This window comes from Pantherophis guttatus, chromosome 2 (genome assembly GCF_059756535.1).
Source record: "Pantherophis guttatus breed Tessera chromosome 2, ASM5975653v1, whole genome shotgun sequence".
Lineage (NCBI taxonomy): Eukaryota > Metazoa > Chordata > Lepidosauria > Squamata > Colubridae > Pantherophis > Pantherophis guttatus.
Genome location: NC_142064.1, coordinates 3,616,880 through 3,635,732, shown reverse-complemented (window position 1 = coordinate 3,635,732; position 18,853 = coordinate 3,616,880). Strand labels below are relative to the sequence as shown.

At 44.7% G+C, this 18,853-nt stretch overlaps 1 protein-coding gene across 4 annotated transcripts in view; it reads right to left on the bottom strand.

Moving 5' to 3' along the window:
- The window catches only part of KIAA1328 (KIAA1328 ortholog), a 248,065-nt gene that overhangs the window by 77,096 nt on the left and 152,116 nt on the right, over positions 1-18,853 (bottom strand). For all 4 annotated transcript variants that reach the window (XM_087885498.1, XM_087885494.1, XM_087885496.1 and 1 more), the window contains exon 9: positions 4,589-4,767. In XM_087885498.1, coding sequence (XP_087741624.1) covers positions 4,589-4,767 — 179 coding nt within the window. The remainder of the gene's footprint in view (positions 1-4,588; positions 4,768-18,853) is intronic.

Here is an 18,853-nt window from a genome sequence, read left to right as displayed (position 1 = left end):
CTCCAGCTTGAATTGATTGCGTGGAGCGACGTTATGAGGCGACTATTAGAATTCACGGCGCGCTCCAGAAAAGAGCCGAAATGTCAGCCGAGAAGAGAGCACAAGTAATGGATCCTGAACTCCTGTTAGTCAAAAATGATTTTGTTTCAAATTAGAAATTGATTTCTTTTGGACACCAGGCCTTTTGCCGGCTTTCCAACTTTCGTAGCCGAGCTTTGCGAGAGATTAACCTTCCCCGCTCGGTTTGGGGAGCCCTCTGATGACCCCTTTCCAAAGTTTCTTTGCAGCAAAAGCATCTCTCTCTCTCTCCCTTTTTTTTTCAAAATAAAATAAAATAAAATATGTTCCTTATCCAATATGGCAATGGGTTTGTTCCTTTTCTTGGTAGGCTTAACTGAAGCCTACCCATTGCAAACCGGTTGACGAGTTTAAGAGGAGAGAAAAAGGAAAGGGCAGAGTGTGAAAATATCAAAGAAAAAAAGAAAGAAGGAAAGAAAGGAAAGAAAGGAAGGAAGGAAGGAAGGGAAGGGAAGGGAAGGGAAGGCAGGCAGGCAGGCAGCAGGCAGGAAGGAAGGAAGGAAGGAAAGAAGGAAGGAAGGAAGGAAGGAACAAAGCAGTTTCTGAGTGACCCAAAGATTAGGTGAGGATTTTCAGCAAAGCCCAAAATTCCTCGGCTTTGTGTATTTTCACTTGCAGGAGAAAAAAGTACTTTTGCTTTGTTCGTGGAACTGTTGAGCCACAAAAGCAGGAAAAAAACATTTGCCGTTAAGATATCGGTGGCTTAGAAGATGCTGTTTTCCCCGAGATTAGGATTTGGGGGAATTTGGGGGACGTTTACAAAAAAATTGCACTGTAAAAATTCAATTCTGGAACAGGTTCTTTCCGCTAGAAAATTATGTTTCATTCTCCTCATTTTTTCTTCTGCTTTCTAAGTACGTGGTAGTCCTTGATTTACAACCACTCCTTTCGTGACTCTATCCAAAAGGTGCTATTTCCAGATGTTTCATTTCTCCTCCAAGAAGCTTCTTCAGCTCTGGCTGGATGTGGTGGGGTGGGGAGAGAAATGGAAGGATTTTATAGTCTTTGCAGACAGCTGGTCATTTGCGTTCTTTTTAGAGAGTCGTTGAGGCCACTTGGAGGTTTGTTAAACCCTTCCATCCTCCACCATCCAGTCAGAGCTGAAGAAGCTTCTTGGATGAGAAGCGAAACGTCTTCAAAGAAAAAGCAGGAAGTCCAGTTGCCCCTTGAAAAAGCAGCTTGAGGACACAGACAAACCTCCAAGTGGCCTCAACGACTTTCTAAAAAGGATGCAAATGACCAGCTGTCTGCAAGGAATATAAACCCTTCCATCCTCCACCATCCAGTCAGAGCTGAAGAAGCTTCTTGGAGGAGAAGCGAAACGTCTTCAAAGAAAAACATGAAACTCCAGTTGCCTCTTGAAAAAAAAAAGCAACTTTGGGACAACCAGGACCTGGAGGACCGAGGGTGGGGGTGTTCTCCTCCCGAGTAGCCTGCTCAGTCTGCACTGTTCTCGCCTGCTCTCCACTCTCCATGCTCTCGGATCAGGAGTGAGTGGTCCTTGCTCATCGCCTGAGCTCTGTCTCTCATGTTCCTCTTGCCTCTGTTCCTCCCTGTCTACAAGCCGTCCTAAGCCTGAAATGCCTTGGCCTGACTGGCCCTGCCCTTCCCCATTTTCCTCCCGAAGCCACCCCCTCAATCTATGTCGGCTCAGGTTCCAGCTCATTTTCCCCCGCAGATTCAGGGACATGGCAATCACCGTGGTCACATGATCAAAATTCAGACCCTTGGCAACTGACTCATATTTATGACAGTTGCAACGACCCGGGGTCACGTGATCCGCGTTTGCGACCTTCTGACAAGCAAAATCAGTGGGGAAGCCAGACTCACTTAACAGGCCTGTCACCAACTTAACCACTGCAGTGATTCAATTAAAAACGGTGGCAAGATAGGTCACAAATCGGGGCAACTCTCACTTAACAAAGGTCTCAATTAGCAACAGACACTTTGGGCTCAGTCGCGGACGTAACTCGAGGACTACATGCGTGGGTGCCAAATGAAATAAAATAAAAGGGCCACTTCCACAAGATTTAAATTGCAATTAGGTAGGTCTGAACTGAAGGCAATTAGACTGAGATTAAAGGGGAAACAGACTGGAAAATGGAGTTTGCAAGGGGAAGAATGAATTGCTCACAAAGGCTGTGATTTTAATAGTCCAGATTATTGATCAGATAGAAATACCTGCTGGATCTCCGAGGCGTGCACACATGTGCGAGCGCCCACGGACATACAGAGAAAGTACTAAATAAGTAATAAATTGAAAACGTTGGAAGGGTGTAATGAATTATAAATAACGGCAAAACCAGCAAGAGTTGTACTGCTACATAAAAGTGTTTAACGCATTTAAGACAGCAGGGAATGCAGAAAAATACGTAAACATATCCTGCTGGCTGATGCTCTCATCTAGGGCGAGCCGTTTTGTATTTGTATTTGCTTTAAAGAACGCAAAAAAAAAAAAAGAGACTTGGACACAAGGAATGGACTCATCGGTGCTTTTTGTTGAGATATTCTCTCTCTCCCCATCTTCCTCTCTCCTTCCTCTTCATCATCATCATCCCATCCATCTATCTTTTCTCTCTCTCTCTCTCTCTCCTCTCTATCTATCTATCTATCTATCTGTCTGTCTGTCTGTCTGTCTGTCTGTCTGTCTGTCTGTCTGTCTATCTATCATCTCTATCTATCGTCTCTCTCTTTATCATCTATATCTTTATCTCTCTATCTCTTTATCTGTCATCTCTATCATCTATTTATCTATCATCTCTCTCTGTCTCTATCATCTCTATCATCTATCATCTATCTATTACTCTCTCTCTATCATCTATCTACCTATCATCTACCTATCTATCATCTCTCTATCATCTCTCTCTCTCTATATCTATCTATCTATCTATCTATCTATCTATCTATCTATCTATCTATCTATCATCTATCTCTATCTATCTCTCTAATTTATCATCTCTATCTATCTATCATCTATCATCTCTCTATCTATCATCTCGCTCTCTATCATCTAGCTATTTATCTATCACTTCTCTCTCTATCATCTATCTATCATCTCTCTATCTCTCTCTATCATCTCTCTATCAATCTATCCATCATCTCAAAACCTTGTTGTTCCGCCAGTCCGGGCTATCAATGTAAAGATTTTAATTGATTTTAAATGTGGGATTTTAAATTTGGGGGTTTTATAATTGAGCCATTTATTTAATAATTTTAATTATTTTTAAATTTTGTCTGTCTTTGTGCTTTTAATTAGGCTGTACACCACCCTGAGTCCTTCGGGAGAAGGGCGGTATAGAAATAAAATTATTATTATTATTATTATTATTATTATTATTATTATTATTATTATTATTATTATTATTATTATTATTATTATTATTATTATTATTATTATCTCTCTCTCATCTATCATCTCTCTCTCTCTCTCTCTCTCTCTCTCTCTCACATATTTAAACTGTCCATTGCCCTCAACTATTAAAATTAAAAAACCAATAGATGCCAACTTTGTTGTTACTCATCCTGCCTCTCAGAAGCAATTAATGACGAATACCAAGGTACCACTGTATCTTGTATCAGTGTGTTTGCCTCACTTCCTTTGGCCCCATCACATGGAGGAATTCACTGGAGAAAGCAATTCTGCTTGGAAGAATTAGCGCTAAAAGGAAACCAGGCTGCCAGAGGATACGGTGGCTGGACAGCATCAAAGCTGACACCAGCCAGAGCATAGAACAACTCAAAGAAGCAGTGCAAGATTGGAAGAGGTGGAGAGACCTGGCCCAGAGAATCACCACGAGTCGGACACGACTGAATGGGTCACATCATCATCACGATTGTGTTTGCTGCCACCATGGGGTAGGTTGCAGCTTTTGGGGGGTTTTATGTGTCGATTTTGAAGTCTGCACACTGCCTGGAGTCACCAAGTGTGAGTTGGGCAGCCACATCAGTCTATGTCTATGGAGATTCTCAGTCCTCCAGGTCATGGTTGTCTCAAAGGTGCCTTTCCTGGAGGCAACTTTGTTTTTTTCTTTTGAAGACGTTTCGCTTCTCATCTAAGAAGCTTCTTCAGCTCTGACTAGATGGTGGGAAATGGAAGGATTTATCTCCTTGCAGACAGCTGATCATTTGCATCCTTTTAGAGGGCCATTGAGGCCCCTTGGAGGTTTATCTGTGTCCTCAGGGTCTACCTGAGTAGTGAATGGATTTCCAGAGGAAAAAAATGACAGACTGCAGGAACCATTTGCACCACTCAGGTAACCCTGAGGACACAGATAAACCTCCAAGGGGCCTCAACGACCCTCTAAAAGGATGCAAAGGACCAGCTGTCTGCAAGAAGTATCAACCCTTCCATTCCCCATCACACAATCAGAGCTGAAGAAGCTTCTTGGATGAGAAGCGAAACATCTTCAAAGAAAAAAAAAGCAGAAAGTCCAGTTGCCTCCTGAAAAAAACACCTTTGGGCACATCAGTCTCTCTGACAAATAATATGTAAAAGTAAAAGATGTCTCACCTCGTTTGGACCTGACGGGCTCCTTCTTCGTGCTGTCCCAAAGAGTGGGGCCGTCTGCGTCACTACTGAAGCCCATGCTCTTCATCCCCGAATCAACCCTTTCGTTGCCTTCTGGTGCTCTGAAGCTTCTCCTGGAGGGTGTCCTCAAAAGGCAGCCTTCGCAGTCCATCTTGGGGGAACTGGAAGAGAAAGAAAAAGGAAAAGAAGAGAGAGTGGATTAGAGGTGCCTATTTTTTTTTTTTAAGGTGCTCGTCTTCAACCTTCAACCTGTGTTAATATCAAAGTAGAACACAGCTAAGTCCTCAGTCATAATTGCTGGAGGGGGGGGGCAAATAGTTATTTTAACGAGAAAGTTTTGTGAAGAGGCTGACATTTGACTGGCTAAAATTAGGGGTTGGGGGAAGGAAGGCTTTCCAATGACTTCTCTCAATGGGGCTTGGTTACCCCTGGGATGCAACATGGCACGCAAGGCTGAATAGCCCTCCAAATGGCAGAAATGGGAGGGGGGGGAGGATTGCTAATTTTAAGATGGAGCTGGAATGAAGGAAAAAAAAAACCCCACCCTACAGTGTAACAAGCTCTACTAACAAGGCCTTGGGGTCTTTGACTCTTCAGCTCTTAATGTCAGCTAAAACCAGAAGGAGCAAACAGTTAGGAAAGAAAAAGATGAAAAAAAGATGTGCATTTCAAGAACAGCGGAGTTTTAAGACATAAAGCACAGAGGGAGAGAGAAAGAAAGAAAGAAAGAGGTTGACAAGGATGAGGGAGGATGCCTCCCCATGGCGGTGACAATTTGGGGGTACATGTTGGCCAAGACTGTCCTTCCCATCGGTTGCAGAGTATTGACTACCAGCATCACAAGTGGACATAGACACAGACACGAAACAGCTGTGGTGCTCTCTGAGCTTGGTGGTTTTCTTGCAGACGTTTCATGACCCAACTAGGTAACATCATCAGTGCTAGAAGGGAGTGCGATGTGCGGAGAGGAGGAGGAGGACTGTGGGATCCTTGGTCCTCTCCGAGACTGGTTGTTTTCTTGCAGATGTTTCATGACCCAACTAGGTAACATCATCAGGGCTAGAAGTGGGATTTGCGGAGAGGAGGAGGAAGAGGAGGAGGAGGAGGAGGAGGAGGAGGAGGAGGAGGAGGAGGACTGTGGGGTTCTGAGACTGCTTAGAGGTTTATCGGTGTCCTCAGGGTCACCTGAGTAGTGCAAATGGTTTCTGTACTCTGCAATTTTTCTGGAAATTCGTTCTGGAAATGACTACGGGAACCATTTGCACCACTCAGGTGACCCTGAGGACACCGATAAACCTCCAAGGGGCCTCAACGACTTTCTAAAAAGGATGCAAAGGACCAGCTGTCTGCAAGGAATATAAATCCTTCCATTCCCCACCATCCAGTCAGAGCTGAAGAAGCTCCTTGGATGAGAAGAGAAACGTCTTCAAAGAAAAACCAGAAAGCCCAGTTGCCTCTTGAAAAAAAGCACCTACGGGAGAGAGAAAAAAAAGAGAATTTCATTGTCAGTTACCCCACACGCTTTATCTAAAATTTTGCCCAAATGAACCGCTCAATGTTATGATTTCCTTTGATGCTTTTATAAACCAGGCCTGGCTGAGGAGACAGAATGGCAAATTGTTTTTTTTAAAAAAATGTCATTCAGGACCCTCTCTTGCTAAGATTGTTCCTTAGAACAAAATAAGGAGGTGGGATGGGGTGGGGGGCGAAGATAAGAAAGGATAGGAGAGAAAAGAGAAGAGAGAAGAGAGAAGAGAGAAGAGAGAAGAGAGAAGAGAGAGAGAGAGAGAGAGAGAAGAGAGAGAGAGAGAGAGAGAGAGAGAGAGAGAGAGAGAGAGAGAGAGAGAGAGAGAGAGAGAGAGAGAGAGAGATGGAAGTTAACCTTTTGTTTTATTGAATTAAAATGCCACGGCAATGCCGATGTAGCCTTCAGAGACTAAAATACTTCCTTCTCTTTTTTTTCTTTTAACTGAGAAGAATAGCTGTCATTTATTAGACACAAAGAACAATTACTTGATGGGAAGCCTTCTCTGACAAAAAGCAGATTGGTATTCCTGTCATAGAAAAAATAAAATAAATGCATTATATGGGGAGGGGGTGTGTGGCGGCAGGGAGGGAGGGAAGGGGGGGGGGGTTTGAGGAAGAGAAAAAAAAAAAAAACCCAGCAGAGACCTCGGAGACTTGAATAATTTAAAACTGCATTTGGCGCAATTTGAATTTTTCTTCAGGGAGGCGAAGTTAAATACCTTTAATTTGTTCTAATTATTTCAAATTTGCAAGTTAATTACGGCTGATGGTTAAATAACAAAAAGGACGAAAGGATCCTCTCCGCCGAGTTTTTACCTCCTACCCTCCGCATTACTTAAGCCTGATTTCGAGCATGCATGAATTAACTTTCTAAATAATCGCACAGTTTGACTTAATGGCTCAGGAAAATGAGCTTTCTGATCCTCCGAATAACCATTAACGGACATTAGAGAGGCTACTGGGACCCATCATGCTTGCCTGCGAAGTATTTTTTAATGGGGGTCTTATTTACCAATCTTTATCTACTGCTCAAGTTAATACGGCTTCATTAGGTCTGCTTGTGGAGAAGGGGAGAAATGTCACTTTTTTCCCCCCCTTCGAAAAATAAAAAAAACAAAAAACAAAAATAAACCGACGTCCGCTCGGAGGTGGCGAAATTCGTGTTTAAATTAAAAACCAGCCAAGGACGGTGGAATTTAACTCATTTGCGAAGGCGGGGTGAGTCAATCCAGCAAGAAGGTCGGGCGCAGAATCACCAAAGGCATTTTATGGGGCTATCAGAATAGAGCTGGAAGGGAGGTTTACAGATTGCAGATTATACAGAGTGGGAAGGGACCTTGTAGGTCATCTAGTCTGACCCCCCCCCAGCCCAAGCAGGAGACCCTACGCCATTTCTGACAAATGGCAGTTCAATCTCTTCTTGTAAGTCTCAAGTGATGAAGCTCTTCTGTTCCATGATTTGATTGAGCCTTGGTAGTACAGTGGTCTAAGGCACCCTGTTATTAAGCTGGTTATTAAGACCAGCTGCCTGCAATTACTGCAGGTTCGAATCTCGCCAAGGCTCAAGGTTGACTCAGCCTTCCATCCTTTCTAAGGTAGGTAAATTGAGGACCCAGTTTGTGGGGGCAATAAGCTGACTTTGCATAAAATATACAAAAGGATGAAGGCTATTGCTGAGCACATTGTAAGCCGCCCTGAGTCTCCGGAGAAGGGCGGCATATAAATCAAATTTTTTTTTTAAAAAAAAATTGCTCTCACTTCAGAAAATTTCTCCTTATTTCCAGGTTGAATCTCTCCTTGATCAGTTTCCATCCGTTATTCCTTGTCTGGCCTTCGGGTGCTTTGGAGAATAGCCTGTCCCCCTTCCTCCTCTCTGGGGGAGCCCCCTGGACAAGATCTTCTAGTCTTCTAATCCACCCCTCTGTTCAAACAGGAGACCCTACATCTTTTCAGACAAGTGGCTGTCCAATCTCTTCTTTAAAAACTTCCAGTGTTGGAGCATTCACAACTTCTGGAGGCAAGTCGTTCCACTGGTTAATTGTCCTCACTGTTAGGAAGTTTCTCCTTAGTTCTAGGTTGCTTCTCTCCTTGATTAGTTTTCATCAGTGGTGGGTTGGTACCGGTTCGCTCCGAATCGGGCTCCGCCCACCCGCCTGGACGTCTCTGCACATGCGCAGAAGCTTTTGAGCATGCAAAGAAGTGTTGTGTGCGTGCGCGAGTGGTCACACACCCACTAGCGAACCGGTAGTGACGGGATTTGCATCCCACTATTGCTTTTCATCCATTGTTTCTTGTTCTGGTGCTTTGGCAAATAAGTTGATCCCTCTTCCGTGTGGCAGCCCCTCAAATACTGGAAGACTGCTATCAGGTCAACTCTACTCCTTCTCTTCTGTAGACTAGGCACGCCCAAATCCTGCATCTCTGGTTCTTCCTGAAAATGTTCTTCTCCTGGACACAGAAGAGGTTTTCCCTCCATTACCCCAGGGGTGAAATGCTCCCGGTTCGGACCGGATCACCCGATCCGGTAGCGATGGAGGTGGGTGGTTCGGAGAACCGGTAGCAAAAATCCCTGACCACCACCACCCCCCATTGCCAAGCTGAGCCGCACAATCATGAGAGGCTTTTTAAATTATTTTTAAAAGCATTTTTTTTACAACCTCTTCAGCCGAAAAAATGCTCTTAAAAGTAAAAAAAAAAACAAAAAAAAAAAAAAAAAACCCTCTGATGATCGCACGGCTCAGCTGGGATCGTCAGAGGCTTTTAAAAGCATTTTTTCTTCGACCCTTTCGGCTGAAGAGGTTATAGAAAAAATGCTTTTAAAAGTTAAAAAAAAAGCCTCTGATGATCGCACGGCTCAGCTGGGATCGTCAGAGGCTTTTAAAAGCATTTTTTCTTCAACCCTTTTGGCTGAAGAGGTTATAGAAAAAATGCTTTTAAAAGTTAAAAAAAAAGCCTCTGATGATCGCACGGCTCAGCTGGGATCGTCAGAGGCTTTTAAAAGCATTTTTTCTTCAACCCTTTCGGCTGAAGAGGTTATAGAAAAAATGCTTTTAAAAGTTAAAAAAAAAGCCTCTGATGATCGCACGGCTCAGCTGGGATCATCAGAGGCTTTTAAAAGCATTTTTTCTTCAACCCTTTCAGCTGAAGAGGTTATAGAAAAAATGGTTTTAAAAATAATAATAAAAAAAGTTGGCCATGCCCACTCAGTCATATTACCCCCACCCCACCAAGCCACGCCCACAGAACCGGTAGTACCAAATTTTACATTTCACCACTGCATTACCCCTCATAAGCTCTCACAAGAGTTCCCAGTTGGTATTTGACATTGGTCTGAATTTATAGAGGGCTTCCCTTCTCTTGAATCCTGTGGCTGAGGTGCATCTTGTAGGGTTGATGAGAGGTATCCAAGGAACCAAAAGAAGAATAAGACAAACAGGGACCAGTTGACCGTAGCAGAGTCCATCTATGAGTAGGGGGTTGGACTAGAAGACCTCCAAGGTCCCTTCCAACTTTGTTATTCTGTTATTTACATCAGCTAGCAGTCAGAAGACATGTCAAAAGCTCCAGACTTCACCACAGTTTCAACTGGTAAACTGGGAACATCCTAGAGCCGTGATGGCGAACCTATGGCACGGGTGTCACAGGTGGCACATATAGCCGGAGCAACCTCAGCTCCGGCGTGCATGTGTGCACCGGCCAGCTGATTTTCGGGCCTTCCGGGCCCACCAGAAGTAGGGAAACAGATTGTTTCCTGCCTCCGGAGGGCATGGTGGGGGTGGGGAAGGCCCATTTTTTGCTCTCACCAGGCTCCAGAGCCTTTCTAGGAGCCTTGGGAGGACCAAAATGTCCTTCCCCCCCCCGGAGACCCTCTGGAGGCCAAAAACGGCTTGTTTGCCAACTTCCAGTCCTACAGGAAGGTGGCAAATGGGCCGTTTCTGGCCTCCGGAGGGCCTCCGGGAGTGGGGGGGGAGGCCATTTTCACGCCCCCCCCAGACTCCTAGAAAGGCTCTAAAGCCTGGTGAGAGCGAAAAACGGGCCTACCTGGCCCACTGTGCCAAAAGCGTGGGGGAGCGTGGGGTGGGGTGTCACGTGCGCGTGCGTGGGGCACATAGAATTATGGGTGTGGGCACGCGTGCGATCCCCTCCCCACTCCCCCCCCCGCTTTTGGCACGTGATGGCAAAAAGGTTCACCATCACTGTCCTAGATCAAACCAACTCCAAAAATGCTAGAGAATTCCTGGAAGCCCAGCACTCAAACAAATCAGCCATCAACGGGCACGTAGAGTTCAACATCGTTTACACGCCATTCAAAAAGGACAATCCAAAAACTAAACAGGAAGCAAAAAACCCCAAACAGCTCTTCGCCAGCATTCAACTCCCAGAAGAGCAGAGATTGACATCAAGATTGACACTAGACCAACAATCAAGCTGTAAACACTCCAATGAAGGAACAACCAATTTAGACAAACAATAAACAGGAAACGTTCAGCCTACTCAAGGAATCACCAAGAATACTCTCATCAACACTGACAGGGCCAGCCACTAGTACATAAACAGACAGACAGACAGACAGACAGACAGAAAGAAAAAGAAAGAAGGAAGGAAGGAAGGAAGGAAGGAAGGAAGGAAGGAAAGAATAGAATAGAATAGAATAGAAAATGTGGAATACAATAGAAGAATAGAACACTGACAGGGCCAGCCACTAGTATATAAACAGACAGACAGACAGAAAAAGAAAGAAAGAAGGAAGGAAGGAAGGAAGGAAGGAAGGAAGGAAGGAAGGAAGGAAGGAAGGAATAGAATAGAAAATGTGGAATACAATAGAAGAATAGAACACTGACAGGGCCAGCCACTAGTATATAAACAGACAGACAGACAGAAAAAGAAAGAAAGAAAGAAGGAAGGAAGGAAGGAAGGAAGGAAGGAAGGAAGGAAGGAAAGAAAGAATAGAATAGAAAATGTGGAATACAATAGAAGAATAGAACACTGACAGGGCCAGCCACTAGTATATAAACAGACAGACAGACAGAAAAAGAAAGAAAGAAGGAAGGAAGGAAGGAAGGAAGGAAGGAAGGAAGGAATAGAATAGAAAATGTGGAATACAATAGAAGAATAGAACACTGACAGGGCCAGCCACTAGTATATAAACAGACAGACAGACAGAAAAAGAAAGAAAGAAAGAAAGAAGGAAGGAAGGAAGGAAGGAAGGAAGGAAGGAAGGAAGGAAGGAAGGAAGGAAGGAAGGAAAGAAAGAATAGAATAGAATAGAAAATGTGGAATACAATAGAAGAATAGAACACTGACAGGGCCAGCCACTAGTATATAAACAGACAGACAGACAGAAAAAGAAAGAAAGGAAGAAGGAAGGAAGGAAGGAAGGAAGGAAGGAAGGAAGGAAGGAAGGAAAGAAGGAAAGAAGGAAAGAAGGAAAGAAGGAAAGAAGGAAAGAAAAAGAATAGAATAGATAGAATAGAACAGAATAGAAAAAAGGAAAAAGGGAAGAGGTTGCCTGGAAAGACACAGCCGGTTTATGTCTCCGCCTCATCAGCTCTTGCAAAAAAACACAGAGTTTCCAGCATCTCCTAGTGATGCTATTTTCTCTTGTCAGATTGTCTCTGGCATTAATTATTTTTCGGATGTTTGTTTTCCAAAAGGAAAAAAAAAAGGCAATGTGTAAATTTAATCATCTATCAAGTGTTCACAATCACCTAATGCTCATTAAAGAGGTTCCTATTATAAAAGGTAGGTTAAACAGCGCAGGAAAATAATAATAATAATAAACCTTTGGAACAGTATGACAATAGCTAGACCAGAGTACAGGTAGTCCTCGACTTACGACCGCAACTGAGCCCAACATTTCTGTAGCTAAGCGAGACAGTTGTTGAGTGAGTTTTGCCCCATTTTACGACCTTCCTTGACACCGTTGCTAAGCGAATCACTGCAACTGTTGAGTTAGCAACCCCGTTGTTAAGTGAATCTGTCTTCCCCATTGACTTTTGCTTGTCAGAAGGTCACAAAAGGGGATCACATAACCCCCAGGGACACTGCATACGTCATAAATGCGAGTCAGTTGCCAAGCGCCTGAATTTTGATCACGTGACTAGGGGGGGAGGAGGGGAACGACACTGCAGCGGTCGTAACTGTGAAAAGCGGTCGTAAGTCACTGTTTTTCCAATGCCGTTGTAACTTTGAACGGTCACTAAGCAAACTGTTGTTAAGTCGAGGACTATGTTCTGACTTAGGGTCCCTGAGTCAGTAAAACACACGAGTAGTCCCAAAAACCACTTTTATTGCAACAGCTGTGAATTCTGTTCATTCACAGATGAGTCCCAAAGAGTTGTAAAGAGTCCTTTGGGATAAGGCTGATAATCACCCACCTTTATCTCCCTTGACACGCTGCCAAAGTCCTAATTGGCAAAGCCACACAGAGTCCAGAATCAAAGAGAGATGCCGACTGGGAACAGAATTAACAACGTTGCTTTCCTGCAAAGGGCCCACATGCCTTTGCTCCTCTTTTAAGCCTTACGGGAGGGGCCAATCATCTCCAAGCCTTACTCCTGAGTCGCTCCTTTTTTTCTTAACTGTTCTTGCCTTCTGGCAGCTCTGCGCATGCGCGCACTGGGAACAGGCTGCCCCTGTTCCTCTGCCTCATTGAGGTCCGACTCTGGCGGCTCCAGAGGCATCACGTACTTCCCAGATGGCCCTTTCTCTGCCTCCGACGCAGAGCCCTTGTCCGAGCCTTCCCCAGACTCCAGGACTGGCCCATGGTCCTCCCCAGCCTCCTCACTGTCCAACTCTGCTGCCAGCTCCGCAGGCCGCTGGTGAGCCACAACAGACTACTTGTACACTGTAGGTCTCCAACAGCCTAGTTTTCTCTACACACGGATTATTTTTTTTGTAAAAAAAAAAAAAAAAGGAAACTTCTTCCTATATCCAAGACTCCATCTAACGTGAGCATAAATCCAGCTGCCCCTTGACTCAGGTTTGCTAACTGTCAACTCTGAATCCTGGGTTCAAATTGGAAAGCAGAGATACCGGTAGTCCTCGACTTACAACAGTTCATTTAGTGACCGTTCAAAGTTACAACAGCACTGAAGAGACCTAGGACCTTTTTTCACACTTACGACCGTTGCAGTCATGTGATCAAAATTCAGACTGGCTTGTATTTATGACAGTTGCAGTGTCCCGGGGTCATGTCACCCCCCTTTTGCAACCTTCTGACCAGCCAGATGGACTAACCTACCTTGTCACTAACTTAACACCTGTGGCGATTCACTTAACAACCGTGGCAAGAAAGGTCGTAAGATCGGGCAAAACGAACTTAGCCACTTTCTTGCTTAGGCTTTGGAAATTTTGAGCTCAGTTTTGGTCGTAGGTTGAGGACTCCAGAAATCTTTCTAGCTGGAGAGTGTCGTGCGCAGCAGCACCTGCCGACAAGTTCACAGTGTCTCCATAAAAACCATAAAAAGATCAGACACTGGAGCTTCTAAAATTAGGACCTCTGGTAAATGAAAGTTAACCTGCACGATATCTGGGTCACAAGGACTGAATGTAATGAGATCAAGACTATGAAAAGGCCATTCGTAATGAACTTCATCGCATTACGAAGGCCACGCGTGGCGGTTTTATCGCGTCTCATTAATGCTCCTATAAAAATGGAGCGCTCCAGATCGTTCTTCCGGCCCCTGGATCTGTTTGTGAAGTTGGGTGTGGAGAAGGAAACGTGTTCTCACGCAGCTCCCCAAACACGACAAACCCTCTGTAGTTGAAGCAATGATTCTTTTATAAGGAGCGCCAGCAGCCCCGGCAAAAAGTTTCTCTCTCACCGCAGGCTAACAAGTCCATCCGGCAGGGAGATGAATAGTTGTCTGCCACATATATTCATCTCTGCCTCCTGCCTTTTATCCCCAGAGCTAGGGAGGGGCTTCTCTAGCAGCAGTGGCTCTTCCATCCCAAGGACCAGTCCATAGATTTCCACTGCTCTCCTCTCCTCTCTGCCTTCTGCGCATCCACACGTCAGGCTCTGGACCCAGCTGTTCCTCCTCCTCCTCACCAGCCACCTCCAGACCTGGGGACTGTTGACTCTTCATCTGAGGGCTGACGGACAGCCCAGGCTCCGCCTCTGTCTCTCTCTCTCTCTGCCAGCCCCATTCCCTTTTCCCCATCGGAGCTCTCAGGTTGCCTTGATGCTGATCCTGACTCCCAAGCCTCCTCTTCCTCCTCCTCTGATTCGGCTGCTGGAGAGGCCGGTGGCTGACAGACCACAACAGAACAGCTCCGATTGCAAATTTGAGAAACTTTAATGACCTACCAGCAGTCCTCGACATACGACCACGATGAACAAGGACATATTATGCATTGCATAGATCGCTTAGAGGTGGGAGATACTTCCAATGTAATCTACTCGATCCCCTGCATGGATTGCCCCTGTGACTACGTAGTACAAACATGGAGGAAGCTAACTACCGGACTGCAAGAACACAAGCGAGCGGTCAGACGAGGAGACCTGAACTCATCGGTAGCCTCACACTACAGTGAACAGGGACACATATTCAATTTTGCAGCTACTAAGATTGTCGGACGAGCAGGAACAAAAACAGCTGGGGAAGTGATTGAAGCCTGGGAAACGGACCCCCTCATCGGTCAACAGGAGTGCTGATTCACCACCAGCCTATCAAGTACTTAGAAGGCAAGGGCTTGGCAGCACAAGGAAACAACAGAGAGGGAGGGAGGAAAGTGAAATTGATGGGAGGGAAATAGGAAGGAAGGAGAGATGTTAGATGCTAGGAAGCGGAGGGAGGGAGGGAGGGAGGAAGGAAGGAGAGATGCTAGGAAGAGATGGAAGGAAGGAAAGAAGGGAGAGAGGGAGGAAAGTGAGATAGGAAGGAGGGAAAGAGAAAGGAAAGAGATGCTAGGAAGAAAAGGAAGGAAGGAAGGAAGGAAGGAAGGAAGGAAGGAAGGAAGGAAGAAAGGAAAGAAGGAAAGCCAGACTATTTGATTCCTTCATCAGACAGCTGGTGATTTCCAATATCCCTTCTTCCCTTCCACTCTTCCATTCTGAGATGCCACAAAATACATTTTCCGCGCCTGCATTTCATCAGGCGTCACCACCTCCAGCTGAGGGGATGGAATTTGAAAAGGACCTTGCTCCTTCGTCATGCAGTGGCGATGCTTAAATTCAAGGTGGAATGATTACAGGCCAAAGCATAGCATTTGGGGTCTCGCGGCGGGGGGGGGGGGGGTTGGGGAGGGAAGCAAGCCAAAGACAGAAAGAGGAAAACAAAAACCCTCCCAAGTAAAATCAATCTTTCTCACCACAGGAGAAATGTGAAGAACAGATTTTACCAAGTCAAATCTAACATTTTCTCCGTGTGACCCTTGGAATGTGTGTGTGTGTGTGTGTGTGTGTGTGTGTGTGTGTGTGTGTGTGTGATTCGTGTAAGTACAGGTAGTCCTCAACGTGTGACCACAATTGAGCCCAAAATGTATGTTGTCAAGTGAAAAATTCGTTAAGTGAATTTGTCCCGTATTATGTCCCAATTAGTAACGTGGTTGTTAAGTGAATCTGGGTTCTCCGTTGACTTGGCTGGTCAGAAAGTCGCAAAAAATGACTCCTGAACATAAATGTGAATCGGTGGTCAAACGTCAGAATGAAAGTCACGTGACCGTGGGGATACTGCAACGGTCGCTAAGTGTGAAAAATGGTCCTGGGTCACTATTTGAAAGATAGACAGACAGACAGAAAGACAGAAGGACGTGGTAGAGATGGAGAGGGAAATGATAGAGATGGGGAGAGAGAGAGAGAGAGAGAGAGAGAGAGAGAGAGAGAGAGAGAGAGAGATATGGGAGAGAGACTAAAGATGGAAATGATAGACAGAGAAGGCAGAGATAGAGAGACTGAGATACGAGATGGAGATGGAAATAATACAGAGATAGAGTCTATAGCTAACTATCTGTCCATCTATCATCCATCCGTCTAATGATGTGACTGTGGACTCTATAAGAGTTTGACAATTTGGAGAGGAAAGGAAAGAGGAAAAAAAGAAAACTAAGAACTGGTCTGTTTGTCTAACTGTCTGTCTCTGTATATATGCCTGCCTACCTACCAATCTAATCTATCCATCTGCCTCTCTCCATCTAATTATCTACCTACCTACCCGTCCATCCATCTGCCTCTATCTATCTATCTATCTATCTATCTATCTATCTATCTATCTATCTATCTATCTATCTATCTATCTATCTATTGATATCTATCTATCTATCTATCTATCTATCTATCTATCTATCTATCTATCTATCTATATCTATCAATTGATATCTATCATCTATCATCTACCTATCTACCTACCTACCTATCTATCTATCATCTATCTATCTTATCATTCATCTATCTACCTATCATCTCTCTCTATCATATCTATCTATCTATCTATCTATCTATCTATCTATCTATCTATCTATCTATCTATCTATCATCTATCATCTATCTATCTTATCATTCATCTACCTATCATCTTTCTCTATCATATCTATCTATCTATCTATCTATCTATCTATCTATCTATCTATCTATCTATCTATCTATCTATCTATCCTCTCTATCTATGTGCAACTGCTTGTATCCTTACAATTTATACTGATATTGTTTCCTGATTGCTTATCTGTACCCTATGACTATCATTAAGTGTTGTACCTTATGATTCTTGACGAACATATCTTTTCTTTTATGTACACTGAGAGTGTATGTGCCAAGACAAACTCCTTGTGTGTCCAGTCACACTTGGTCAAATAAAGAATTCTGTTCTGTTCTGTTCTGTTCTATATTCTATTGTATTCCATCCCATCCCATCCTATCCATCATCTATTACTCTACTCTACTCTACTCTACTCTACTCTACTCTACTCTACTCTACTCTACTCTACTCTACTCTACTCTACTCTACTCTACTCTACTCTACTCTACTCTACTCTACTCTATTTTATTCATCCATCCATCCATCTCTATCTCCAGAGAGATTGGTAACTGAAGGGCCAGTAATGAATCCTGGGCAAAAATGAAAAAGAAAACACCCACAACCGCCCAAGGCCTGCCACTCTGCCCATTTTGTCTGATAACGGAAGAGCCATGCCAGCCTCTGAAGGACAGAGGTGTCCTTCATCGGAGGCTGCTGCCTCTGAGATTCTCCGAGGCTTTGTATGCAGACATCTGCTAGGCAGCAACGGGCAACGGCCTCCATCTGTTGCAGAGATACGGCCCTGATTGACAAGCCCGATTTCTCTCTCCCAGCGAGTCCAGCCTTTCCGTTTTTCTCTAGATCCGTCCAGGGACGTTTCATTGTCCGAGTAAAGTGGCTGGGCTGCCGTTATTCTTATTCTTATTTTATTTTTTTTCCCCCTCTTCAAAAAGCTACAACAAGCATCAACACGAAGCCATCCCACGCTGGCAGGTAAGCCTGGCTTTTTGACGAGCGAGTGACAAGTGGATTAAGCAGAGATTCCTGTTAGCTCAAGGAGACGGGAGAGAGGAGGAGGAGGAGGAGGTGAAGGGGGAAAAATAAAAATCAAACCCTCCCCAGCCATTTGCAAACCGAGTTCGTCCGAAGCTGTCAAAATGTCAGTTTAAAAGCAGCTAGGAAGGAAGAGACGGGCGAGGACGGGACAAGCGAGTCGCAGGTGAGGTGACTATCCGAGAAGCTTGACGGGGAGCCTCGGGGTGTTATTAAATGCACCTCGAGAGGCCGAGAGCAAATTCACAAAGAGTGTCGTGTTTTGCAGAAGCCCTGGATGAACGCAACCCCGGTTGGCGCCTGCTTCTCCTGAAGCTTCAACAGCCGTGCATAATGTAGGGGGTCAGGTTGCCAAAGAATTGAGAGTCCCCCCCCCCACCACACGCTCCCGAGAGGTTAGAGGCAAAAACATATGAAGAACGGTGGCAGGAATTGGGTACGTCTAGTCTGATGGACTAGCAGCGTTCCAATATTTGAGGGGTTGCCACAAGAAAAAGGAGGGGTGAACCCAGGGGTGAAATGCTCCCAGTTCGGACCGGATCGCCCGATCCGGTAGCGATGGAGGCGGGTGGTTCAGAGAACCAGTAGCAAAAATCCCTGCCCCCCCCATTGCCCAGCTGAGCCGCGCAATATCAGAGGCTTTGTTTTATTATTTTTAAAGGGATTTTTTTTTACAACCTCTTCAGCAGAAGAAGTTTATTTATTTATTTATTTATTTTATTTTATTTTATTAGGCTTATATGCCGCCCTATCTCCAATGGACTCAGGGCGGCTCACAACAATGAAACCACAATCCAATGCAAGATTAAAATGCCTAATTAAACAAATACAGTTAAAACCCGTAAAAACCCCATCAGTCCAGGCCGGGGAACTCGAAAAGCCAAGCTTTTAATTCGCGGCGAAAGGTGCGAAGTTGTAGACAAAATGGTTTCAAAAATTAAAAAAAAAAAAAGTTGGCCACACCCACTCAGTCATATTACCCCTCCCCTCCACCAAGCCAAGCCCACAGAACCGGTAGTAACAAATTTTACATTTCACCACTGGGTGAACCTATTTTCCAAAGCCCCTGAAGGCAGGACAAGAAACAATGGATGGAAACTAATCAAGGAGAGAAGCAACCTGGAATTAAGGAGAAATTTCCTGACAGTGTGAACAATTAGCCAGTGGAACAGCTTGCCACCAGAAGTTTTGGGTGTTGCTCTATCATTGG